Here is a 25,206-nt window from a genome sequence, read left to right on the forward strand (position 1 = left end):
GGCACCGGGGAGTTGGGCTGCCCCCCCCCCCCCGTGGGCCATGCCAGGCTCGAGGAGGAGGAGGGGCAACTAGCCCCCCGCAGGGGCCTGGCCCTAATGCCAGGAAACAGGACAGACAATGTCCCACTTAGCTCTGCAAGGGGGAGACAGGGCTGCCCCCCAGCACCTCCCCCCCACCCCGAGGGGAAACACCCCACAGAGCCTGGCTGGAGCTTGCCCTGCCCAGCTCCTGGGGCAGCTGCGAGCAGGGCAGCACTCGCCGCCTGGCACTGTGGCAGGAAGAGGCAGCCTGCCCCCCCTGGAAAGGTGGCAGTTGAGGGACACGTGCCCTAGGAAATCCCAGCTTCTCCCCCTGGGCAGCAGCAGTCAGACACAGCATGGGGGGAGGAGGGTCTCAGCCATTTATTTACCCTAGTGAAGGTTACAGGGTGACACACCATCTCCCCTTCCCCCCCTCCCCCATGAACCCAGACACCAGAGGCCCCAGCTCAACAGTCACTCAGCTTCAGATGTTACTGCCCCCTCCACCAGGCACCACAACCCCTCCCTTGCTCACCCGGCTGAGCAGATCTCCCCACACCCCCAGGATGGGGGATGCTGGGCCTGCTCGAACTGCAGTTATGCTGGAGAGGAGGCTGCTTCTGCCAGAGGCCCCAGTGCTACCTGAACCGTGGCTCCTTCACCAGCTTTTGTGCTGAGAGGGGGAAGCTGCTGCAGGGAGGAGGGTGGTGCAGCAGAGGGAGAGGCAGAACTGCTGGAGGCAAGGGGGGCCTCGGGAGGAAGATGGTACATGCACCTGCGCAGGGCAGGGATAAAGCTTCCTCCAGGGGGCTAAGCAGGGTGGGCTGTCACTCATGAGCAGGGATGCAAGAGGATGGCCAGCTGCAGCATAACATAGCAGGCAAGTTCTTCTCCCACCTCCAGCCAAGCACCCTAAACTCCAGAGGGCAGGAGTCCACCACACCCCAGGTACAGCGATCACTGCCACCTAAAATTCCCCAATACAAGGCCCCAGGTCATGCTGGTGGGCCCCTGGGCTGGATCTGCATGTGTGAGAAGCTCCAGGCCTCCTGTCCTTATAACACCAGCACCAAGACTATGTCCCCTACCCCCCACCCCAACCCCCTGCGAATATACAGAAGGCCGGCTTCCAGCAGACTGCTGTGAGGGGCCAGGCGCAGGGCGGGAGGGATTATTTTTTCAGGATCTGAGCTTTGGCGCGGTTGATCTTCTCCACGACCGAGGAGTCAGTGGCTGCGGTGCACTTGGACAGGACAAGGTTCATCTCGTTCTCATTCTTGTGCTCGATGGCAGCGTCAGCAGCTTGGTCCAACTCTCTGCCGGTAAACGATAGGAGAGTCAGCGTCATGCAGGGGCAGAGTCAGGGAGGCAGATTCCATCTCCCCCTGGTTCCCTCTGCTGTGGGACCACCCCATCCCACCCACCGACACCACCCTGCCTTAGCTGGCGATCTCACAGCCAGCTCAGGGATGCCTGGCACCCCCCGCCCCATAGGGCACATGCTGCTGCGGGTATGTGCACCCCCGGCCAAGGTGCATGCTGCTGTGGGTATGCAGCTGCCACCAGGGACACAGACAGGCCCATGCAGCACACACAAGAGGCTGAGCACTCGGAGAGGAAACTCCATCCTTTAGGCAGGCACATGCCCCACCTCCTGGCTGCGTGCAGACAGCGTCCGGACTGTTCCTTGTGTGAAGGAAAATTTACAGAGGGCCTCAGGCTTTGGTCAAGTTAGTAGGCCTGAAGTATTAGCTGAGCTTGCTTGTGTGTGTGTGTAAGGGGCAGGAAGAGGCAAAAGTGGGATGGAAAGTCCCCAAAACAGAACAATGGCCTTCTGCGTACAGGGGGCATGAGGCGGCGAAGTGGGAAGTCCCCAAACACAATTTGCCATAGCCAAGCTTGTTTTTCTATAAGCACAATGGAAAGTCAAACCACAGAAAGTTAGAAAAGTCAAACCACAGAAGAGCTAGAGAGGGAACAACAACAACAGGAAAAGCCAAATAAGGGAGATGATTGTTTCTTTCTGCTTTGGACCTTTATTACATTTTGTAATTGTATTCCAAATAAGGTAATCGACATGAAATGTGTGTGTAATTTGTCGGTGGTTTTAAGCTTTAAAAGGCTTGTGTTTCTCTTGCATCGGGGGGGGAGGGCAGCTCCTGAGAGCCGTTACCTCCCTGCACTTATAATCAATAAAGGAGCCTCAGGCTGATCTGATCCAAACTCAACATGTGGTTGATTTTCCACAACACTTGTAGTGCACAGGACAGTGCGGGGGAAGATGAGCAGATGTGCCCCACTGCCCGTTAGTGTGCAGAAGCAGAATGACTCACCCTGGAGTTAATAGCTCACTGAGTCTCTGTTAGCTCTGGGGGTAGAGCCCTGCTATAATCATGGCAGCCCAGGACCTGATACACACTGACCACACACAGACCTCGGTGCCCCAGGTGCAGGAGAGGGCAGCCCCGCCTCCTCTGCAAGGGGTGGGTATTTCTCTGCTCATAAAACCCTGTCACCCTGGCTTAACTGCCCACCTGCTCCCCATCTTCCTGTGACACTCCTCCCACGCTGGGGTGGGGGACCCTGAACCCCAATCCTCTCTCTGAACCACAGGATGAGATGTCAGTCACAGTACAGAGCCAGATGCCACTGCATCGAAAGGAGCTCCTCCCCTGCAGAGAGCAATCCCCCCTTCCCCGAGAGGGGTCATGGCATTTGACAGAATGGGGCACAGACAGGGGCCTAGACAAATTTAGAGGACTGGGCCAAAAGAAATCTGATGAGGTTCAACAAGGACAAGTGCAGAGTCCTGCACTGAGGACGGAAGAACCCCATGCACTGCTACAGACTAGGGACCGAGTGGCTAGGCAGCAGTTCTGCAGAAAAAGGACCTGGAGGCTACAGTGGACCAGAAGCTGGATATAAATCAGCAGTGTGCCCTGGTTGCCAAGAAGACTAACAGAATTTTGGGCTATATAAGTAAGAGCATTGCCAGCAGATCGAGGGACGTGATCATTCCCCTCTATTCGACATTGGTGAGGCCTCATTTGGAGTACTGTGTCCAGTTTTGGGCCCCACACTACAAGAAAGATGTGGAAAAAGTCCAGCGGAGGGCAACAAAAATGATCAGGGGGCTGGAGCACATGACTTATGAGGAGAGGCTGAGGGAACTGGGATTGTTTAGTCTGTAGAAGAGAAGAATGAGGGGGGATTTGATAGCAGCTTTCAACTACCTGAAGGGGGGTTTCAAAGAGGATGGATCTAGACTGTTCTCAGTGGTGGCAGATGACAGAACAAGGAGCAATGGTCTCAAGTTGCAGTGGGGGAGGCTTAGGTTGGATATTAGGAAACACTATTTCACTAGTAGGGTGGTGAAGCACTGCAATGGGTTATCTAGGGAGGTGGTGGAATCTCCATCCTTAGGAGTTTTTAACGTCAGGCTTGACAAAGCCCTGGCTGGGATGATTTAGTTGGGGATTGGTCCTGCTTTGAGCAGGGGGCTGGACTAGATGCCTCCTGAGGTTCCTTCCAACCCCGATATTCTGTGATTCACACAGGGAATGCCCATCTGCAACCCACCCTACACTCAGAACCCAGCCGACCCCCTCCCGCCCCCACCTGCGCGCTCAGACATGCTGCCCATGCAGGGTCTCCTGGGGAGCTGGAGCACTCTGCTCTGCCTCAGCAGGGGGCGGCTCCCCGTGAACGCACCTCACCAGGATGTGGGCCTTGACCCTCTGCTCCGGGGTCACGCGGGCGGCGTACTTCTTGGCCTCATGGCGGTTGTGATGTTTCATGCAGATTTCGACAAAGGGCTGGTATGGAGAACAAGGGAGACGGGAATCAGTGCAGGCGGCAGGCTTGGCTCATGGGGCCGCTCTCCTGGCTTGCTGCCACCAACCTCGTTCATCTCAACCCTCGTGCCCTCACCCGCTGCACCTGCCTCTGCCCTCGGCTTTGGGGGTGGTTCTTTAGTGCCTGTGCCTGGAACCTCACACTCCGTCCCCTGGGCTGGTGGAATTCTACTGGGAGCTGGAGGAGAGGTGAGCTTCCAGGTTCCCATGCTGGGACAACCTGAGCCCCCATCAGGGATCTGCCAGTGCTGCGTCTGAGCTGGCCAGAGGGGGCTGCATCCCTAGGCCCACGTTCCCTGCCAGCAGCCTGAGCTCAGCACTCAGCTCCCCCTTCCCGGCCGGGGAGACCAAAGGCCTGGTGCCTGGTCTGTGGGACCCATACCAAAGGCAGACAGCTGGGAGCAAGCCGGGGCAGGACACTCCCAGCCAGGGGGTCTCTTATGGTGAAGAGAATCTCTTACCAGGTACCCAATGGGCGACTTCTTACTCTTGGAAAACTTCTCCATCTCCTCCCAGTCCTCCCGCTCGGCCAGGGCGCTGATCTTCAGCCACCAGAACCTGGGGAGCAGACACCTCGCGGCTGTTACTGGGGCCATCAGATCAACTAGTTTAGCACACTCCCTCCCCGACCCCCAAGGACTGCTGAGTCCAGTTCCCAAGGGGCTGGCAGTACATCAATCACCAGCCCAGCCCCATATCCACCCAAAGCAAACCCCACCCTGCCTTGCCAGCAACGCTGGGCAGTGCCACCCCCAACACTGACGGTCAGGAGTGAGGGGAGAAAGGCCCCAACAACAGAGAGTGACAATGGGACAGGCAGCCTAGGGCTCTGCGTGCATCCAGCCCGTCATCCCATCTAGGCGGCCCTGCGCCCTACGCAAACGGCTGCCTGTCATGTGACCAATGGGGTTTCATTGTTTCCCTGTACCCGCCCCCTCTGTCTGCAGCCGCTGTCATCTTCCACTTTGGCTGGAAGCCCGGAGGGGCCGTCTTTCTGGTCTGTGTGTGTGCAGTGCCCCTGGGCACTGTGGCAATACAGATAAATAACAACAGGTCCAATTGCTCGTCCGTGCCCCTAACCCCCCGCCCATCACACACACACGTATTTACTCCCCGGGGCTGGTCAGGGCACCAAGGGCTGCAGGGGCCAGAGAACGGAGAAGTGCTGCTCCCCAAGCCGGGTGAGAGAGCAGCAGCGGAAGCTCACCACATGTACATGCTCTCCCACGGCTGCTGTCCGCACCGCAGGGACGCTGATAACCACAGGCCACCAGTCTCCAGGGCTGACAACCCAGCACCCTGCCCTAGCCCCGGTTCCTGCCCCAGCCTCTGACCAGGGGCCTTGCGCATATGAGCCACGTGTACTTGGAACGGCTCATCTGGTGCCAAAAGGCCTCCTGGGAGCAGCGCCCGCCCGCCCGCCCTGCGCCCCCCGCACTGACCTCTTGTCGGGGATTCGGAAGTCGCGGTACAGCTGCTCCGCCCGCTTGTGGTTGCCATCCAAGATGAGGCTGTAGACGGTGTCGTGCAGGGAGTAATCTACGTAGGGTTTGTCCAGCTCGTCCTGCAAGCGGCGCTGCATCCGCAGCAGTTTGATCTGATCCTCTGTGGCCTGTGAAGCAGACACCAGGACTGGGCTCCTCAGAGGGGCTGGGCCTCTCCCCTGGGGCGTCCATCTCCACGAGCAAAGCTACCCCACCCGTGGCGTTCCCCACCCCAGGGCATCCCCGGAGACATGAAGGGCTCCCAAGGGAAGGCTCGGGCTGTCTGGAAGAGGACTGTGCTTTATGCAGCTCAGCACCAAGGGGAGTTCCAGGGCCCCCTCGGCCCCACGGGCTATCAGGAGCAGAGCACGCTGCTTCCTCAGCCCCTGCTGCCCGGGTCCCCACCCGGCAGCGCCGAGCACTGCTCCCAGCCGGGCCCCAAGCCCCTAACGACAGCAGGAAGGCCCTCTGCAGGCAGGCCTGGCAGGAGGCAGAACCAGCTGGCCCCTGCCGGCTCACCCAGATGCCCCCACTCCTCCAGCCACGCTCACCTTGGCAGCAAACTCGTTCTTGGCCTTGTAGTACTCGTCCACTGCGTTCTGCAGCGCCGCTACACGCCCCTCGATCCGCTGGAAGGGACACAGCAACCGCCGGGCTAGTCACAGCCTCCCTCACACACGAGGTGGGGCGGCCATGCGAGCCAGCCAGCGCTTCTGGGCGGAGGTGCCTGTGGGTCCAGACTTGTGACAAACGGACGAGAGAAGGTCCCATCCCTGCAGGACTCGCCCACCGCCCATGAGACAGGAACGGGGGCAGCTGGCTACCCAGGCACGGTTCTACCTAGCGATGGCCGATGGATGGGAGCTGTAGCCTGGGCTCCGGGACCTGGGCTCCTCCCACTATTCATTCAACGACCAGGAAGCTCCTTATTGTCCAGTATCCCTGGGCAGCTAATTCCCCTTCCCGCCCCGCAGTGGAGCCAGACAAGTTCGGGAACTCCTGGGAGCCCAGAGGCACAGACAAGGGAAACTCGCCCCCAGTGGCCCCAGCCTCCTGGCAAACATCGCCAGCTAGGAGGCTGAACAGACCTGGGGGGGTGGCGGCCAGTTACACCCACCCACGTGCACCTCACCGGGCTCAAAGCAGCAGGCAGAGATCACTGCAGAGGCACGGGGCAGCCCGACAGAACCCCAGTCCCAAGGGATTCGCCCACCCAGCCCAGTTCCCTCCCCAAGTGCCCCCGTCTTTGCCCAGCCTGCACCAAGGGAAGAGAGGGGCCAGGCTGCTCCCGTGCACCCCTCCCCAGCACACTAAGGCCTTCCCAGGGAACGGAGAGGAGGGACCTGCTCCCTGCGCAGGGAACCCACCCGGGCTCTGTGCCAGGCAGGGCACACCCTTGCCCAGCTGTGCCTGCCCCAAAGGGCTGGGGCCAGCCAGGCTGAGCCTGTCCAGCCTCAGGGGAAGGACAACTCCACATCGCACATCAGGAGCCACCCAACTCCCGGCCCGGTGCCCCAAGGCTGGGGGTTAAGGAGAAAGCACTTTCCAATCTTCCCATGATCCTTCTGTTTCCTCAGGTGAGCAGCCTTCTCCCCCCTCCCCCACACAGCAGGGAGGCCAGCGCCCCCTTAGTGTCAGGCCCCAAGCCCCCCTCCCCCCCCCCCGTACCACAGGGAGGCCAGCGTCCCCTTAGTGTCAGGCCCCAAGCCCCCCTCCCCCCCCCCCGTACCACAGGGAGGCCAGCGCCCCCTTAGTGTCAGGCCCCAAGCCCCCCCCCCCCCCCCCCCCGTACCACAGGGAGGCCAGCGCCCCCTTAGTGTCAGGCCCCGAGTCCCCCCCCGTACCACAGGGAGGCCAGCGTCCCCTTAGTGTCAGGCCCCAAGCCCCCCCCCCCCCCCCCCCGTACCACAGGGAGGCCAGCGCCCCCTTAGTGTCAGGCCCCAAGCCCCCCCCCCCCCCCGTACCACAGGGAGGCCAGCGTCCCCTTTGTGTCAGGCCCCAAGCCCCCCCCCGTACCACAGGGAGGCCAGCGCCCCCTTAGTGTCAGGCCCCAAGCCCCCCCCCCCCCCCCGTACCACAGGGAGGCCAGCGCCCCCTTAGTGTCAGGCCCCAAGCCCCCCCCCCCCTCCGTACCACAGGGAGGCCAGCGCCCCCTTAGTGTCAGGCCCCAAGCCCCCCCCCCGTACCACAGGGAGGCCAGCGCCCCCTTAGTGTCAGGCCCCGAGTCCCCCCCGTACCACAGGGAGGCCAGCGCCCCTTAGTGTCAGGCCCCAAGCTCCACCCCCCCCCCCGTACCACAGGGAGGCCAGCGTCCCCTTAGTGTCAGGCCCCAAGCCCCCCCCCCCCCCCCCCCCGCACCACAGGGAGGCCAGCGCCCCCTTAGTGTCAGGCCCCCCCCCCCCCCCCCCCCCCGTACCACAGGGAGGCCAGCGCCCCCTTAGTGTCAGGCCCCGAGTCCCCCCCGTACCACAGGGAGGCCAGCGCCCCCTTAGTGTCAGGCCCCAAGCCCCCCCCCCCCCCCCCCCGTACCACAGGGAGGCCCGCGCCCCCTTAGTGTCAGGCCCCAAGCCCCCCCCCCCCCCCCGTACCACAGGGAGGCCAGCGTCCCTTAGTGTCAGGCCCCAAGCCCCCCCCCGTACCACCGGGAGGCCAGCGCCCCCTTAGTGTCAGGCCCCAAGCCCCCCCCCACCCCACGTACCACAGGGAGGCCAGCGCCCCCTTAGTGTCAGGCCCCAAGCCCCCCCCCCCCCCGTACCACAGGGAGGCCAGCGCCCCCTTAGTGTCAGGCCCCAAGCCCCCCCCCCGTACCACAGGGAGGCCAGCGCCCCCTTCGTGTCAGGCCCCAAACCCCCCCCCCCCCCCCCCCGTACCACAGGGAGGCCAGCGTCCCCTTAGTGTCAGGCCCCGCGTCCCCCCCGTACCACATGGTGGCCAGTGCCCCTTTGGTTCCGGCCCCGAGGCCCCCCCCCCCCCCATACCCCAGGGAGGCCAGCGTCCTCTTAGTGTCAGGCCCCGAGTCCCCCCCGTACCACAGGGAGGCCAGCGTCCCCTTAGTGTCAGGCCCCAAGCCCCCCCCCGTACCACAGGGAGGCCAGCGCCCCCTTAGTGTCAGGCCCCCAGCCCCCCCCCCCCCCCGTACCACAGGGAGGCCAGCGCCCCCTTAGTGTCAGGCCCCAAGCCCCCCCCCCTCCGTACCACAGGGAGGCCAGCGCCCCCTTAGTGTCAGGCCCCAAGGCCCCCCCCCGTACCACAGGGAGGCCAGCGCCCCCTTTGTGTCAGGCCCCAAGCCCCACCCCCCCCCCCGTACCACAGGGAGGCCAGCGTCCCCTTTGTGTCAGGCCCCGCCCCCCCCCCGTACCACAGGGAGGCCAGTGCCCCTTAGTGTCAGGCCCCGAGTCCCCCCCCCCCCCCATACCACAGGGAGGCCAGCGTCCCCTTAGTGTCAGGCCCCGAGTTCCCCCCGTACCACAGGGAGGCCAGCGTCCCCTTAGTGTCAGGCCCCGCGGCCCCCCCGTACCACAGGGAGGCCAGCGCCCCCTTAGTGTCAGGCCCCGAGTCCCCCCCCCGTACCACAGGGAGGCCAGCGTCCCCTTAGTGTCAGGCCCCGAGCCCCCCCCCGTACCACAGGGAGGCCAGCGTCCCCTTCGTGTCAGGCCCCGAGCCCCCCCCGTACCACAGGGAGGCCAGCGTCCCCTTAGTGTCAGGCCCCGAGTCCCCCCCCCACCCTGTACCACAGGGAGGCCAGCACTACAGAGGCATCTCCCGTCTCAGCACATCTTTATCCCTCTGCACCAGTTTGTCCGGCCCTCCTCAGAGGCTGGGAACCCTGGTCTCAGATGGGTGAATCCTCCAGCAAACGCCAGCAGAGGATCTGGCAGCCCCCTCCTTCCACCCCGCAAGGCCCCGCCAACTCCGAGGAGACCCACCTTCTCACTGGAGTAGCTGGAGTGGACGTGGAAGTTCCCGAGCTCCTGGTGATCGTCGTCCTGGTTGTACAGGTCCTTGAGCGTCTCCAGCTCCTGGTGCTTGCAGAACTGGGACATGATACACGAGGTTACAGCCGACACCCCCGCCCCCACGAGAGTCGACGGGCTTGTTACAGAGACAGTCACAGGAAGCCCCACTCGCTCAGCCCCCTGGCCCAGCACGGCACCGGTCACCTCTCACACCACCAGCGGGGGGCGACAGCGGGCAGCACAGCCCTGGAAGTGCCCTGGCAGCTTCACACGCCCATGAGTCCCACCCGCTTACGGGCACAGAGGGGGTGGCCGGCCTCTCACCTGGCGGTAGAGACTCAGAGCCACCGGCTGCTTCTGCAGAGTCATGAAGAAAGTGCCACGATTCAGTTCGTTCTTCAGGTGCAACACGACAGTGTAAACTGGGGCAGAGACAGCGCGTTAGAGGGGCTACAGGTGCAGCGAGACCCCCCCACCCCCAGTGGCCAGGGCAGTGAGCAACATACAGCAATCAGGGGAGGTCCAGCCAGCCAACTCTCAGTGGGGCCCAGAATGTGGGGTGCAAAGGCTTGGGGGGAGGAGAGGGCTTCCTGAATTCAGAGAGGTGGGGAGGGAGGGGAGAAGCTCCCCCACCTCCCAGGGGCTGGGAGGCACCATCACTTGGCAGCTCATAAGAACGGCCGTACCGGTCCATCTAGCCCAGTATCTGTCTACCTACAGTGGCCAATGCCAGGTGCCCTAGAGGGAGTGAACCTAACAGGCAATGATCAAGTGATCTCTCTCCTGCCATCCATCTCCATCCTCTGACGAACAGAGGCTAGGGACACCATTCCTTACCCAGCCTGGCTAATAGCCATTTATGGACTTAACCACCATGAATTTATCCAGTTCTCTTTTAAACACTGTTATAATCCAGCCTTCACATCCTCCTCAGGTAAGGAGTTCCACAAGTTGACTGTGCGCTGTGTGAAGAACTTCCTTTTATTTGTTTTAAACCTGCTGCTTATTAATTTCATTTGGTGACCTCTAGTTCTTATATTACGGGAGTAAGTAAATAACTTTTCCTTATCCACTTTCTCCACATCACTCATGATTTTATAGACCTCTATCATGTCCCCCCTTAGTCTCCTCTTTTCCAAGCTGAAGAGTCCTAGCCTCTTTAATCTCTCCTCATATGGGATCCTCTCCAAACCCCTAATCATTTTAGTTGCCCTTTTCTGAACCTTTTCTAGTGCTAGAATATCTTTTTTGAGGTGAGGAGACCACATCTGTACACAGTATTCGAGATGTGGGCGTACCATGGATTTATATAAGGGCAATAATATATTCTCAGTCTTATTCTCTATCCCCTTTTTAATGAGTCCTAACATCCTGTTTGCTTTTTTGACCGCCTCTGCACACTGCGTGGACATCTTCAGAGAACTATCCACGATGACTCCAAGATCCTTTTCCTGACTCGCTGTAGCTAAATTAGCCCCCATCATCTTGTAGGTATAGTTGGGGTTATTTTTTCCAATGTGCATTACTTTACATTTATCCACATTAAATTTCATTTGCCATTTTGTTGCCCAATCACTTAGTTTTGTGAGATCTTTTTGAAGTTCTTCACAATCTGCTTTGGTCTTAACTATCTTGAGTAGTTTAGTATCATCTGCAAACTTTGCCACCTCACTGTTTACCCCTTTCTCCAGATCATTTATGAAAAAATTGAATAGGATTGGTCCTAGGACTGACTCTTGGGGAACACCACTAGTTACCCCTCTCCATTCTGAGAATTTACCATTAATTCCTACCCTTTGTTCCCTGTCTTTTAACCAGTTCTCAATCCATGAAAGGACCTTCCCTTTTATCCCATGACAGCTTAATTTACATAAGAGCCTTTGGTGAGGGACCTTGCCAAAGGCTTTCTGGAAATCTAAGTACACTATGTCCACTGGATCCCCCTTGTCCACATGTTTGTTGACCCCTTCAAAGAACTCTAATAGATTAGTAAGACACGATTTCCCTTTACAGAAACCATGTTGACTATTGCTCGACAGTTTATGTTTTTGCAGAGCTCAGCCTGGCCCTGAGCTGGTCTGGGGGGAGCCCGCCCCCAGCCAGCAGGGATTCCTCGGGGCAGGAGGGCAGGTCGTTGTGGGGAAGGCACAGCTCTGCCCCATTCAGTTCTTGGCCACAGGGGGCCCTGATCCTGCTGGTTTGGGGTGCACATGGGTCCAAGACCCAATCTCATTCCCCAGAGACCACTGGAGCCAGCGCAGAATGGCTCAGACACCAGAGACCTGGGCCTGTTGGGAGCCAAGACCTGGAGTGGAAAGGCTCCAGCATATCCTGGCCGCCGGAGCCCCTGGGAGCCTTCCCCGCACAGCCGTACCTAGGTCTGTGTCTCCGCTCTCAATGGCTTTGTTCAGGGCCAGCTGGCTCTTTTTCATCTTCAGCAGCAGCGGGACCTGCTCCCCGGACCTGGGTTCGTACTCCAGCAACTGCCCCCAAGAGAGAAGCCCCTTCAGTGCACAGGCCTCCAGGATCAGCACGAAGCCAGACCCCCGGCCCCATGTGCTGGGCAAGCGGGCACTGCCGAGAGAGGCACCCGTGTGCTGCTCTAGCACCGCGAGCGGAGTTAAACAGGGGCACTGTGGGCCAAGGGGTATCACCAGCCACCCTGCCAAATGCCATGTGCTTGGGAGCCCTGTCAGTGCCCCCCAGTCCCCCCCACACATACCTTAATGGCCAGCTCCGTCCGGCCACAGTCGTATGCCCGGGCAGCGATCTCCGAGTACGAAATGCCAGGGGTGTCTCCCAGCTTCTGATTGATGGCGTGTGCAACCTCCTCATCAGACTTGTCCTTCTGCTGCACCTGGAGGGGCGGGAGGGGAGGTCTGGGCCCAGCGCTTGGCACCCAAGGGGAGTGCTCCAAGAACTGCCCCCGCTCTGGCTTCCCCGCCTACCTTGTAGCAGGCCCAGTGAGCCAGAATCCTGCTGACGCCCTGGAACTCCGACAGGCGCAGGTACTCGCAGATTTTGATGGCGAGTGGGTACAGCCTCCGCAGAACTAACCTGAGACACGGGCAAAGGGAACGTCTGACACCCCCGGACGAGAACACCAGCAGCTCTGCAAGCACAGCCGGGAACCCAGCCAGCTCCCCAGAGCCCTCGGAGCTCCCCAGAGCGGCCCTTCCCCGCCACGCCCCATCCGCCTCTGCTAGGCATTGGCCAGGGCAGCACGAAGGGCCATGATGGGGGTGACACTAGTTCCCACTTCCCCGCAGGGGACGGGGAGAAATATTTAGGGCCGTGCCCCTGTAAGAGGGCCCAGCCGTAACGCTCGGGGTGAAAGGTCCCTGGCAGCTGCCCTGGCGAGGCGGGTAAGAGAGCGCTCGCTGCCGGGGAGAAGGGCAGCAGCCCAGGGGAGTGAACGGGATAGGGGTAAATGCAGCGAGGGAGCCCAGGGAACAGGGGTCGAATGCCAACAGTAACCTGGGGCAGCTTGTGGGTTTTACTTGTATTTATTGTTAAGCAGCTGTTAGTGATGCGCAGGGCCCCACCCCCGCACAGAGCAGGCGGGGTCGTGCGGGGACCAGCCAGGGACATCTCCCGTCCATTCAGCCCATGGCGCCCAGCACGGAGTGAGAACGGGGGGGCGCTTCCACCTGCACATGCCCAGCCCAGAGCCAGGCCGGCTGGGCGCTCAGTCGCCTCCACCCAGTGACTGTTCAATGGCCTCTGTGGAACAAGGCCAGTTCCTTCCTGGTGGGCAAGTGACCGTAGCAGGATGCCATGACGCCTGGGCCCCGTGGTCCCAGCTACTGCAGGGACTGGGCCGGAACGAGCCAGGGCGACTGAAGCTAGTTCCAGCCCTAGGAGGGGGCTGCCTGCCGGGCACGACACCGGCAGAGGCTGGTGCATGTCATGGAGGTTTGTCGAGAGACCCCTGGCTGCTGGACGCTGCAGACAGCAACGCTCCCCACACTTCTATGAGACGGATGGGGACAGGGAGGGGGCTGAGTAACCAGGCAGGGCCAGTCCGAGCCGAATGTCAGAGCAGGGGCTCCTGATGCAGTAACACAAGTGACTGTGGCCCTGGCCAGAGGGGATATTTGGGATGCAATGGTCCCATGCGCAGCCAGGAGGGGGCAGTTACCTGTCCAGCAGGACTTCAATGGTGAGCTGTTTGTACCTACAGCACCTGTTAAGGAGCAGCAGGGTGAAGGAACGGCGGGGGCTGAGCTGTGCTGGCGAGTTCCAGCTCCCACCACGAGCAACAATCATAGAATCATAGAATGTCAGGGCTGGAAGGGAGCTCAGGAGGTATCTAGTCCAACCCCCTGCTCAAAGCAGGACCAATCCCCAACTAAATCCCCAAATGGCCTCCTCAAGGATTGAACTCACAACCCTGGGTTTAGCAGGCCAGTGCTCAAACCACTGAGCTAGCCAATCCCACGGCCTGAGCAGTCACGGCATCTCTCCCCTTGGCTTGCACGTTCTTCTCACAGTGCAAGGCCAGAAGAGGCCCCCAGATCCCCTAGTCTGACCTCCTGCACAGCATAGGCCACTCCCCCACCCCCCAAACAGCTGGGACTAGGCCAAGGTCTCACCACCCACAGGAGACTGGACAGAGAACAGGAGGGACCGGGGGACACCAATGCCCGAAGCCAAGTAGGTGAGACATGCCCAGACGCTCCTCGCAAGTGACCCGTGGCCCCGCTCAGAGCAAGGTGAGACCCCCCCAGTGTCTCTGCCAACCTGGCGATCAGTTAGACCCTGAGCACATGAGCAGGAACCAGCCAGCCACGCCCCCATGTTTCCTTATCCAAGGGAGGCTCCTCACCCCATTTCACACAGGGAACAGGTGACTTGCCCGGGTCACATGGCCAGTCAGGAAACCCAGGAGTCCTGATTCCCAGGGCCAAACTCATCTGTGGTGTAACTGCTGATTTCAGGGAAGTTACACTGGGGTGGGGCCTTTGGGCCCCTGTCTCTGCACTAGCTACAGACACCAGCGGATCCAGCCTGATCCACCTGCAGCGCCACCCCTCGGCCAGCAGAGGATACTGGGCGAAGGTCAGGGGGATGCCGATCTGGTAGTCCCGGATGGCATTCAGCACACGCAGGTCCCGGCACGTCCGCACAAAGCTCTCCGGGGGGAACTTGTCGAGGAAGCACTTCCCGAACGAGGCGGCCTGTGGACAGAGATGTGCCAGCGCTCAGGGAGGGAACGGGCGCTGAGATGCCCCCCACCCCAGATCCTCCCCTACTTACCCGGAGCAGAGACTTCTGGGTTTCCGGCTCATGCTCGTAGCCAGCTGCCTCGATGCACTGCCGCACCGCCTCCGCGAGCAGATTCTGGTCCTTGATCTCCCGCAGGTACTCGTCCGCCTTCTGGCTCTGTTTCTGGGAGGGGGCAAGAGAACCCTTCAGTCAGGCCAGGGACGTCCTGAGCTGAAGGACCCGTCTCTGCCTCAGCAACCTTCGCCCGGCGGGGAGAAGAGCCATGACCAGCGTGGGCTTGCAGAGCGGCCAGAGTGGCTGGAGCCCCACCAGGCTCAGCTGGGCTCCTGTCCCTGGCACGGCCTCTGCCTCCAGGCTGTTTGCAGAGCAGGTTGTTAGAGCCAGAGCGACCACTGATGAAGGGACACGCCCCGCCCAGGGCTCAAAGCACCGTCGCTAAGGGGTCTCCTGTTCCCTCCCGGCCCCAGCAACATGCAGCAAACCCAGACCATGCTCTGGGGGGTCAGGCACTGGGTGCAGGGTGGAGGCAGCCCCTTTTCTCTGGGATCTTTCAGGGCCGAGGGGGCAGACACAGGGATTCCCTCAGGAGCCCCGGTGCTTCCCAAGTACAGGGTGCTTGAGAGCCCCTGGGCAGAACTCAGGAGCCCCAGTGCTTCCCACGCACCCGGCACGGTGGGGTCAGGCTGGGAATCCACATCCCCATGCAGCTCAAAGAGTCTTAGGTTATAAAGAAAAGTGGGGCGGGGGCTGGGTTTTCAGCACCCCCAAGGGCCACGTTGAACCTAGTAGAGGCTGTTCCAACGTGCTGCCCAGCCTCCCTCAAGCTGGTGCCTCACGCTGCCGTCACCAGGCCGTCTCGGCGCCACCTACTCCAGAGCAAGGGCTGGGCCCCTCTGCCCCGCACTGGTTAAGTGGCGGCTCAGGCACGTCACCGGGCATTGCTGGGGGGCGGAGAGCGAGATTTGTGCAAACAGCCTGCTCTGAAATTCCACCCTCAGGACACAAAGCCGGCTCCCTCGAGCTCTGACTTCCACACTCAGCGGCCTTCCCTCGAGAACACCCACCCCCGCCCTGAACGCGAACCGCCTCGGTGTCTCCACGGATGGGGCCGCAGGGACTGCAGAGCAAGCCCGGCCCCTGCACCTCGGAGCAGGGCAGGAGCAGACCGGAGCGAGGGTGGAGCAAGGAGCATGAGACGTGCGGCTCCGTCTCTGCGCAGCCCCTTCACAGAGGTCAGCTGTAGGCCCCTTGGCTTAATGGCTAAGAAAAGGCCAACCCCCTAACGAGCTTTCCGCGTCGTTTGCAATAAGGGGTGTAACCGTTCGTGAGAGTGGAAAGGTTAGTTGCTCGGTATAATATCCTGTTTGTCACAACCCCCAATGCACTGACCCCATTAGCATGGGATGTCCGGAGAGTGCAACATGCTTGGAAATTTGCAACATGTAACAGACAAAAGGGAACATGTGCAACTGCCACGTGTGTACGAAAGGCAGCCATGGCTATCGATAAAAATGCAATGTTGAGTTACTGGGCGAACCGGCAGGCCTGGGATCAGCCAGCCAGCGGCACAAGGACTGGGTACTGTATTTCCATTCTTCGTATGCGCTGTTCTTCAGTAACAAAGGCAACTTTATTAATAAAGGCAATCAAGCTTGACTGCTTCTGTCTTCCTATTTTATTGTTACCGGCTAAGACCAAACCACTAATGATCTATAGATTTAGCTGTACCCGAGAGATCCCTAAGAGAAGGGACCACCCTGTCTGGAGCCAGACTCCCCTCTGGCTTGGCCACTGGTCCCTGCAAGTTACTGGGCTATGGAGGGGTTGGGATAGCTCTGGATGGGGTTTCCGTGGGACCCATCGGCTGCTGTGACTCTCCCTGGCCCCTCCGTTGGATCACTGGCTGTCCCTTTGCCCCTGCTGATTTCAAAGGGGAAGGCGGGGACGGGACACTTCTGCGATGGCATCCTGCCCTTACCTCATACTCTCTCTGTGCTTCCAGCAGGAGAGCCCCAGGCGCCATGGAAGCGATTTTAAAGATCTCCTCGCTGGCCTCTGAAACAAGGACGGAACATCCTCAGATGCTGCCCCAGACCGGGGGTGAGCCACCCGCCATTGGGTGAGCCCACCGTCACATGCACCTTCCACGGACCTTTCCACACACACGCAGCTCTAAAGAGGAACGTGGGTACCAACAGCCCCATTTCACAGATAGGGAAACTGAGGCACAGACCAGGGAAGTGACTTGCCCAAGGCCACCCCGCAAGTCTAGGGCAGAGCTGGGACCCAGACCCTGGTGTGCTGACTTCCAGCCCAGGCTCTTCTCCACTGCAGCTGCTTCTTTCCCAGCTCACTGCAGCAATTCCCTCGCCCTGCTGAGTTCCACAGGCCGCGATTGCTGGGAAGGGAGAGCCCCGTGGGGCGCTCTCCGGAGACACCGAGCTCCCCTAAGCCCCCAGCACAGGCCTGGCTTCTGGCCTTGGCTTCCCACCACCAGGGAGGAAACAAGGGCTCTCCCGGGGGCACTGCAGGTTAGCGTGACCTGTCTGACAGGTGACAGGAGCCGTCTGGGTCTCAGACCAACCTCCAGGAGAAATTTCCTGCATGGCCAAGCCACCAGGACACACCTGGCTACAGTTGCTCAGGAGAGGAAGAAGGTGCTGCTGAGCCAGGCAGGGCTTCAGCCGCAACTTCTGCTGCTCAGGAGCCAGGGGCGTCAGCAGCAGAGGGAGGAGGGCTCAAGCTTAGAAGAGCTGGGGTGCTGCAGGTCAGGTCTGAGGGGCATGGCCAGGGCTGGGTGGGGAAGGGGCACCAGGCCTGGAACAGCCGGGGCGGGGACGGGACGACCACTGAGGGGCATGGGCAGGGAGGGGGCATCAGGCCTGGAATGGCGGGGGGGAGGGGAAGGGGTTCGGACTGAGGGGCATGGGCAGGGAGGGGGCACCAGGTCTGGAATAGCGAGGAGGGGTTGGGGGGTTGGGGTTGGGATTGAGGGGCATTGGCAGGGCTGGGTGGGGAAGGGGCACCAGGCCTGGAATGGCGGGGGGGAGGGGAAGGGGTTCGGACTGAGGGGCATGGGCAGGGAGGGGGCACCAGGTCGGGAATAGCGGGGAGGGGTTGGGGGGAGGGGTTGGGATTGAGGGGCATTGGCAGGGCTGGGTGGTGAAGGGGCACCAGGTCTGGAATGGCGGGGGGGAGGGGAAGGGGTTCGGACTGAGGGGCATGGGCAGGGAGGGGGCACCAGGCCTGGAATGGCGGGGGGGAGGGGAAGGGGTTCGGACTGAGGGGCATAGGCAGGGAGGGGGCACCAGGGAGGAAGGGAGTTTTTCGACATTCCACCCCAGGTTATCAGCTCCCTCGCCTCCAGAGCCAGCACTGGCTGCCGGCTGCTAAGGACGATGAGGCCATGCAATCTGGCATCCAACAGAGTCCGTGTCGTTCAGGCTGCCTCCCCCTCCCTCCCTAGATCTCAATCGGGTTTGGAAATTCAGAAATCCGCGTCCAACAGCAACCGAATCCCCACCCCCCGCAGGCTCACCAGGGATTTCGTGCAGGAACTCGTGCGTGGTACGAGAGAAGATCCTCACCCCGTCCAGCTCCGGCACCAGGTAGGAATCCTCGTCCAGAACAAACCTACGCTCTCCACTAAGGATCCACAGCTGTGCAACACGCCTCCAGGAGCCCCTCCCAGCCAGGCCATCCCGCTGAGCCAGCCCTGTCACAAGGCTGGGCGCTCGCCCTGCTCGGGAGAGGGGCAAAGTGGGGCCCAGTGGAGAGACTGAGTCTCTCCAGAGTGGTAATCGCTAACGCGAACACGCTGGGACAGGAGATCAGGCTGCGGCTCACAGGACTCAGCTGATCTCCACCTATTAGGGATCAGGAGACTTTCATGGGGGCCCGATTACCACCCCCCCCCCCCCCCCACGGGCTACGGCGGGGTTTATACCTTCCTCTGGGATAGCTAGTGGGGCCGCATCAGGCCCCGGGGCTGAGCCCGTCTGGCAGCTCCTACGTTCTGACAAGCCCCAGTCAGTGGCAGAGGCAGGCACAAATCCAGGTCTCCTGGCTCGCAATCCCATGCTCTAACCACCCGAGTGTTACTCCCCGGGGGTCCCTCGACTCACGGCTCTGACTCGAACAAGCACTGCAGTTCAGAAATGACTAAGCATTAGAAAAGGTTCAGAGAAGGGCAACTAAAATGCTTAGGGGTTTGGAGAGGGTCCCATATGAGGAGAGAAAAGATGGCGAGGAAGGAGCCTCTGCCGTCACACCCAGCTGGGCTGACCCGGGGCCAAGGGGATGTGATGCCATCTAGGAGCTCTGAGGAGATAAACGCTGCACCGGAGGGGGGGCTGTGCTGGGCGGGGCAAAAGGGTAGATGTAGGGGTAGGAGGAATGGAAGTAACAGGATGATCAGGCTCCTGATGGCCAGCGCAGCGCCAGAGGGAAATGGCAAAGCACTGAAAACGTAACAGAGGCAACCGTCCCCCAGCGGCCCCTGGGGAAACGGGCTGAGGCCCCAAAGTGCTTCTCAATCATCTGATCCCAGCCCCCCAAGCACTTCCTGCCTCGACACCCCAGGATCTGCCCTGCTGCCCTGCTCTAAGGATACTGAATACACTCCTTGGAGTTCCCAGCCACCAAGAGCCGGCGATCCCACGCCACCACCACTGCCCGCTGCTTGCTCCGGGGACGCGTGCACCTGTCGCAACGAGAAGTCTGTTCTGTTAGGACACAATGGAGCGAGGCTGTGCCCAGCGCCACAGCCCCTCAGCCAAACTCCTCAGCCTGCTGCAGCCTGCTCCTGCCGCTCCGCAGACATTCCCAAACCGCCCCGCCAGCCTCCCTCCGCAAAGCCCCTCAGCCAAACTCCCCAGCCTGCTCCTGCCGCTCGGCAGACGTTCCCAAACCTCCTCACCAGCCTCCCTCCGCACAGCCCCTCAGCCAAACTCCTCAGCCTGCTGCAGCCTGCTCCTGCCGCTCCGCAGACATTCCCAAACCGCCCCCCAGCCTCCCTCCGCACAGCCCCTCAGCCAAACTCCCCAGCCTGCTCCTGCCGCTCGGCAGATGTTCCCAAACCTCCTCACCAGCCTCCCTCCACTCAGCCCCTCTCAGCCAAACTCCCTGGCCTGCTGCAGCCTGCTCCTGCCGCTCCGCTGACGTTCCCAAACCTCCTCGCCAGCCTCCCTCCACTCAGCCCCTCAGCCAAACTCCCCAGCCTGCTCCTGCCGCTCCGCAGACGTTCCCAAACCTCCCCGCCAGCCTCCCTCCGCACAGCCCCTCAGCCAAACTCCCCAGCCTGCTCCTGCCGCTCCGCAGACGTTCCCAAACCTCCCCGCCAGCCTCCCTCCGCACAGCCCCTCAGCCAAACTCCCCAGCCTGCTCCTGCCACTCCGCAGACATTCCCAAACCGCCCTGCCAGCCTCCCTCCACTCAGCCCCTCTCAGCCAAACTCCCTGGCCTGCTGCAGCCTGCTCCTGCGGCTCTGCAGACGTTCCTAAACCTCCCCGCCAGCCTCCCTCCACTCAGCCCCTCTCAGCCAAATTCCCTGGCCTGCTGCAGCCTGCTCCTGCGGCTCTGCAGACGTTCCTAAACCTCCCCGCCAGCCTCCCTCCACTCAGCCCCTCTCAGCCAAATTCCCCGGCCTGCTCCTGCCACTCCGCAGACGTTCCCAAACTGCCCCGCCAGCCTCCCAGAGTCACTCTCAGCCCATGGCAGCATCGGCGCCATCCTGGAGCCACACAGCCACTGGCAAGGTATCTGCTCCAGGCCAGCATCCCAGAGGAGGATGGGGGCCCAGACAGCTCGAGGGGGGAGATGCCACATTCCAGAACGAAACAAGAGCCCCACTTACCAAACCATCTGTCTGGGCGGAGCTCGGAAGTCGCAGCTGAATTCACCCAGCTTCTCCTGCAAAGGAGAAGACGCGATTTACAGGGAGATACGTCTGGGGAGTAAGAGGAGTGCAGGCTCTGCTCAGATGGGGACAACAGGATCCTCCGCCGGGGCAACTGTAGGAACCTCCCTGGCAGCACGTGCCGCTCTGAGCTGGTCACTAGCACCCCGGTGCTGTCTGTGCCCCCAGGAACACCAGCACCACGTCCACACAGAGATCAGGGTACGGCTCTGCTCCATCTGCCCTGGCCAAGAGCCCAAAGCTGGACAATCCCCAGCCAGCAATGCACCACTGGATATGAGTCGACAGTGTGCCCTTGTTGCCAAGAAGGCTAACTGCATTGTGGGCTGTATAAGTAGGGGCATTGCCAGCAGATCAAGGGACGTGATCATTCCCCTCTATTCAACGTTGGTGAGGCTCATCTGGAGTATTGTGTCGTTTTGGGCCCCACACTACAAGGATGTGGAAAAACTGGAAAGAGTCCAGCGGAGGGCAACAAAAATGATTAGGGGGCTGGAGCACATGACTTATGAGGAGAGGCTGAGGGAACTGGGGTTATTTAGTCTGCAGAAGAGAAGAATGAGGGGGGATTTGATAGCTGCTTTCAACTACCTGAAAGAGGGTTCCAAAGAGGATGGACCTAGACTGTTCTCAGTGGTGGCAGATGACAGAACAAGGAGCAATGGTCTCAAGTTGCAGTGGGGGAGGTTTAGGTTGGATATTAGGAAACACTATTTCACTAGGAGGGTGGTGAAGCACTGGAATGGGTTCCCTAGGGAGGTGGTGGAATCTCCTTCCTTAAAGTTTTTTAAGGTCAGGCTTGACAAAGTCCTGGCTGGGATGATTTAGTTGGGGTTGGTCCTGCTTTGAGCAGGGGGTTGGACTAGATGCCTCCTGAGGTCCCTTCCAACCCAGATATTCTAGGATTCACTGAGACTGTCTCAGACCCAGCTGCCTGCACCCGAGGCTCCGGGGACTCAGGAGAGCAGACTGGAGCCGCGGCCGGCAGGTGACAGACAGGCAGTGCCCTAGGGGCAGCACTCACCTTCAGGGAGGATGTCCCCATCCAGATAGAGCCCGTGTCGGTGAACAGGGCAAGGTAGTAGTAGTTGAAGGACACTGCCATCTGCACGTAAGCACCAGCGTGGGGGCTGATTCCAGGTGGAGTCTACAATGCAGGGAGAACAAGACAGAAGTGATAAAGGGACAGACGGACACAGCGGCAGCTCAGCAGGGCGCAGGCTGGGGGGATTGGCACCGGACACACCACTAGTGCTTGTGAAAGGGCAGAGCCCCGGAGAGCGACGTTCTCTCTCCAGCCTGCAAGCAGCGGCAGGGCCACCCCAGGGACATAAGAACGGCCGTACCAGGTCAGACCAAAGGTCCATCTAGCCCAGTATCTGTCTACCAACAGTGGCCAACGCCAGGTGCCCCAGAGGGAGTGAACCTAACAGGCAATGATCAAGTGATCTCTCTCCTGCCATTCATCTCCATCCTCTGCCGAACAGAGGCTAGGGACACCATTCCTTACCCAGCCTGGCTAATAGCCATTTATGGACTTAACCACCATGAATGTATCCAGTTTTAAACCCTGTTATAGTCCAGCCTTCACAACCTCCTCAGGTAAGGAGTTCCACAAGTTGACTGTGCGCTGCGTGAAGAACTTCCTTGTATTTGTTTTAAACCTGCTGCCTATTAATTTCATTTGGTGACCCCTAGTTCTTGTATTATGGGAATAAGTAAATAACTTTTCCTTATCCACTTTCTCCACATCACTCATGATTTTATATACCGCTATCATATATCCCCTTAGTCTTCTCTTTTCCAAGTTGAAGAGTCCTAGCCTCTTTAATCTTTCCTCGTATGGGACCTTCTCCAAACCCCTAATCATTTTAGTTGCCCTTTTCTGAACCTTTCCTAGTGCTAGAATATCTTTTTTGAGGTGAGGAGACCACATCTGTACACAGTATTCGAGATGTGGGCGTACCATGGATTTATATAAGGGCAATAATATATTCTCAGTCTTATTCTCTATCCCCTTTTTAATGAGTCCTAACATCCTGTTTGCTTTTTTGACCGCCTCTGCACACTGCATGGACATCTTCAGAGAACTATCCACGATGACTCCAAGATCCTTTTCCTGACTCGCTGTAGCTAAATTAGCCCCCATCATATTGTATGTATAGTTGGGGTTATTTTTTCCAATGTGCATTACTTTACATTTATCCACATTAAATTTCATTTGCCATTTTGTTGCCCAATCACTTAATTTTGTGAGATCTTTTTGAAGTTCTTCACAATCTGCTTTGGTCTTAACTATCTTGAGCAGTTTAGTATCATCTGCAAACTTTGCCACCTCACTGTTTACCCCTTTCTCCAGATCATTTATGAATAAATTGAATAGGATTGGTCCTAGGACTGACCCTTGGGGAACACCACTAGTTACCCCTCTCCATTCTGAGAATTTACCATTAATTCCTACCCTTTGTTCCCTGTCCATTAACCAGTTCTCAATCCATGAAAGGACCTTCCCTTTTATCCCATGACAGCTTAATTTACGTAAAAGCCTTTGGTGAGGGACCTCGTCAAAGGCTTTCTGGAAATCTAAGTACACTATGTCCACCAGATCCCCCTTGTCCACATGTTTGTTAACCCCTTCAAAGAACTCTAATAGATTAGTTAGACACGATTTCCCTTTACAGAAACCATGTTGACTATTGCTCAAGAGTTTATGACATAAAGGGAGGGTGCTGCATTGCTGGAGCTGTGCGGGGAGGTACAGGCCTTTTGTCTCCAGGTCTGGATCTGACCCCTCCCACCAGTTTCCCCATCGCTCACTCACCACCACGGAGCAGGACGTGTTGTCCAGGAGGTACAGGTCCTGGCCAACAGCTAACAAGATGATGGTCACTCTGTCCTGGGACAGGACGGCCCAGCAGGAGGGGAGCTTCTGCAGACCTGCCGGAGGGCAGACACAGGTGGTCAGGCCCCCTGCCCAGCCCCGAAGGAAAGGGCAGGGGCGGGGGCGGCGTACCTGGTACCTCCGGCATCCTGCGCAGCTTGAGGTCGTCGATGTTGGTGGTGAGGGAGAAGCGGTGCGCTCCAGTGAGGATGGCCACGCCCGTGCCGTACTCCGTGTGGAAAACCTTCGCCTCCCGCACGTGGTTCTGTAGGACCTCCTGAGCCACGAGACAGAGACAGGGGCATGGCCCAGGGAGACTGGGGAGAGCTCAGCGCCAGAGAGACAATGGGATCGCCAGCGGGGGGCCAGAGAACGAGACCCTGAACTACGGACACGGCCGGATGAGGGACTGGGGCAGCCCCTTCTCACTCTATCACAGCCGCGGCCAGCACTGCCGCTAGCTAGTTCTCACTCCGACCAGCCTGTTAGGGGTGGGTGAGCCGGCGGTACAGGCCTCAGGCCTCTTCGCCGCGGTTGTCAGCTAAACCCCCGGTACTGCAGGTCATGGTGCCAGAGGCAGAGAGAGCCCAGCGCCCAGGTGAGATCCTGGCACCAGCAGGAATCCCGGTCTCCTGGCACTGGCAGGGCTCCTGAGAAGCACGGCAGAGATGCCATTTGCACAATCGCATTTCCAGCTCGTACCAAGAGCCCAGCTCCACCCTGTCTCCTCAGGAAAGGCTCAGCAGGAGCTCTGCCCAAGGGACACCTGCCGTCCCAGCCAACCTGAAATCGCACACAGCTCGCGCCTCAATTCAAAGGATGTTCTGAGATGAGCAGGGCCCTAACCTGCTGACAGCTCCTCCAGGGTCCCTCAGGCCAGTTCGCAGCCCTAGTGACAGCTGTGCCCAGCTTCCTGGCCGCCCCCTCCCAGGGCCCAGGCAGTGACTCATGCATGGATCCAGGCCAAGGATGGATTTGGGAGCCTCACCGTCCCCAGCGCAGAGTCAAAGGCGTATAACGTGCCAGTTTGTTGGCAAGCAGAACACAGTACCCTCCCCTCTGCCCCCGCCAGCGCCTTTCGAGGGTCAAAGCACGGTACACACTGTGACTGAGTCAGCCTCACATCATCCCCTGGGAGGCAGGCCAGGCCAGGCCAGGCTCATCACTCCTCAGCTCCAAAAAGGAGAATGAAGTCCCAAGTGGAACTAATTTGTTCCAGGTCATGCAGCAATTAATGGCAGATAAAGAAACAACCCAGGAGTCCTGGCTCATGGTTCCATGCTCTAACCACAAGATTACACAGTCCCTCCCATAGATGGGAATAGAACCCAGGAGTCCTGGGATCCCAGAACCCCCCGCTCCAAGCCCCAACTCCCTTCTAGAGCAGGGAACAGAACCCAGGAGTCCTGATTCTCACCTTCTTGATCCAAATACCAGCCCAGCCTCCCTCTGCTGACAAAGCCACCCAGCCCGCACCATCCACACTCACGTTGCCCATGCTGAAGTGCCGCTTGAATTCACAGAAGAGGTTGTAGATGAGGACGGTGCCATCCTCCTGGATGCAGAGCAGGTCCTCGCTGGCAGTCCAACCCAGCTGCACCACCTGGCCACTCTTCCACTGCGGGGAAGGACAGAACCACGCTCTGCACATCAGTCCTGCTGCCAGCAGGGGTCACTTTCATACAGTGACAGGAAACCCCTGTGACTACACTGCGGAATTCACACCAGCCAGCACAGCAGAGCTGGAGCCACAAGCCACCTCTCTGGGCCTCCAGCCTCTGCCATTAGGCCCTTCTCCTTGGCACCTGGCTGTCCCTGGCCTTTCACGACTCCACCCTGCCCTGGTTCTCCTCCTTCCCCTCCA

At 59.8% G+C, this 25,206-nt stretch overlaps 1 protein-coding gene across 1 annotated transcript in view; it reads right to left on the reverse strand.

The window, feature by feature from the left end:
* Nucleotides 1-378: 378 nt before the first annotated feature.
* Nucleotides 379-25,206, reverse strand: part of LOC123370908 (vacuolar protein sorting-associated protein 16 homolog) — a 30,192-nt gene continuing 5,364 nt past the window's right edge. Inside the window, exons 4-24 of the mRNA XM_045017823.1 lie at nucleotides 24,832-24,960; nucleotides 23,475-23,619; nucleotides 23,283-23,398; nucleotides 21,486-21,608; nucleotides 20,399-20,454; nucleotides 19,157-19,246; nucleotides 18,083-18,177; nucleotides 16,523-16,599; nucleotides 14,575-14,706; nucleotides 14,368-14,495; nucleotides 13,457-13,492; nucleotides 12,264-12,372; nucleotides 12,038-12,172; nucleotides 11,690-11,798; nucleotides 9,640-9,737; nucleotides 9,286-9,393; nucleotides 5,911-5,988; nucleotides 5,318-5,487; nucleotides 4,337-4,433; nucleotides 3,733-3,836; nucleotides 379-1,337 (exon numbers count right to left, since the gene is read on the reverse strand). Of these exons, the coding sequence (XP_044873758.1) occupies nucleotides 1,193-1,337; nucleotides 3,733-3,836; nucleotides 4,337-4,433; nucleotides 5,318-5,487; nucleotides 5,911-5,988; nucleotides 9,286-9,393; nucleotides 9,640-9,737; nucleotides 11,690-11,798; nucleotides 12,038-12,172; nucleotides 12,264-12,372; nucleotides 13,457-13,492; nucleotides 14,368-14,495; nucleotides 14,575-14,706; nucleotides 16,523-16,599; nucleotides 18,083-18,177; nucleotides 19,157-19,246; nucleotides 20,399-20,454; nucleotides 21,486-21,608; nucleotides 23,283-23,398; nucleotides 23,475-23,619; nucleotides 24,832-24,960 (2,280 nt within the window). The 3' untranslated portion in view covers nucleotides 379-1,192. The remainder of the gene's footprint in view (nucleotides 1,338-3,732; nucleotides 3,837-4,336; nucleotides 4,434-5,317; nucleotides 5,488-5,910; nucleotides 5,989-9,285; nucleotides 9,394-9,639; nucleotides 9,738-11,689; nucleotides 11,799-12,037; nucleotides 12,173-12,263; nucleotides 12,373-13,456; nucleotides 13,493-14,367; nucleotides 14,496-14,574; nucleotides 14,707-16,522; nucleotides 16,600-18,082; nucleotides 18,178-19,156; nucleotides 19,247-20,398; nucleotides 20,455-21,485; nucleotides 21,609-23,282; nucleotides 23,399-23,474; nucleotides 23,620-24,831; nucleotides 24,961-25,206) is intronic.

This window comes from Mauremys mutica, chromosome 5, assembly GCF_020497125.1.
Source record: "Mauremys mutica isolate MM-2020 ecotype Southern chromosome 5, ASM2049712v1, whole genome shotgun sequence".
Lineage (NCBI taxonomy): Eukaryota > Metazoa > Chordata > Testudines > Geoemydidae > Mauremys > Mauremys mutica.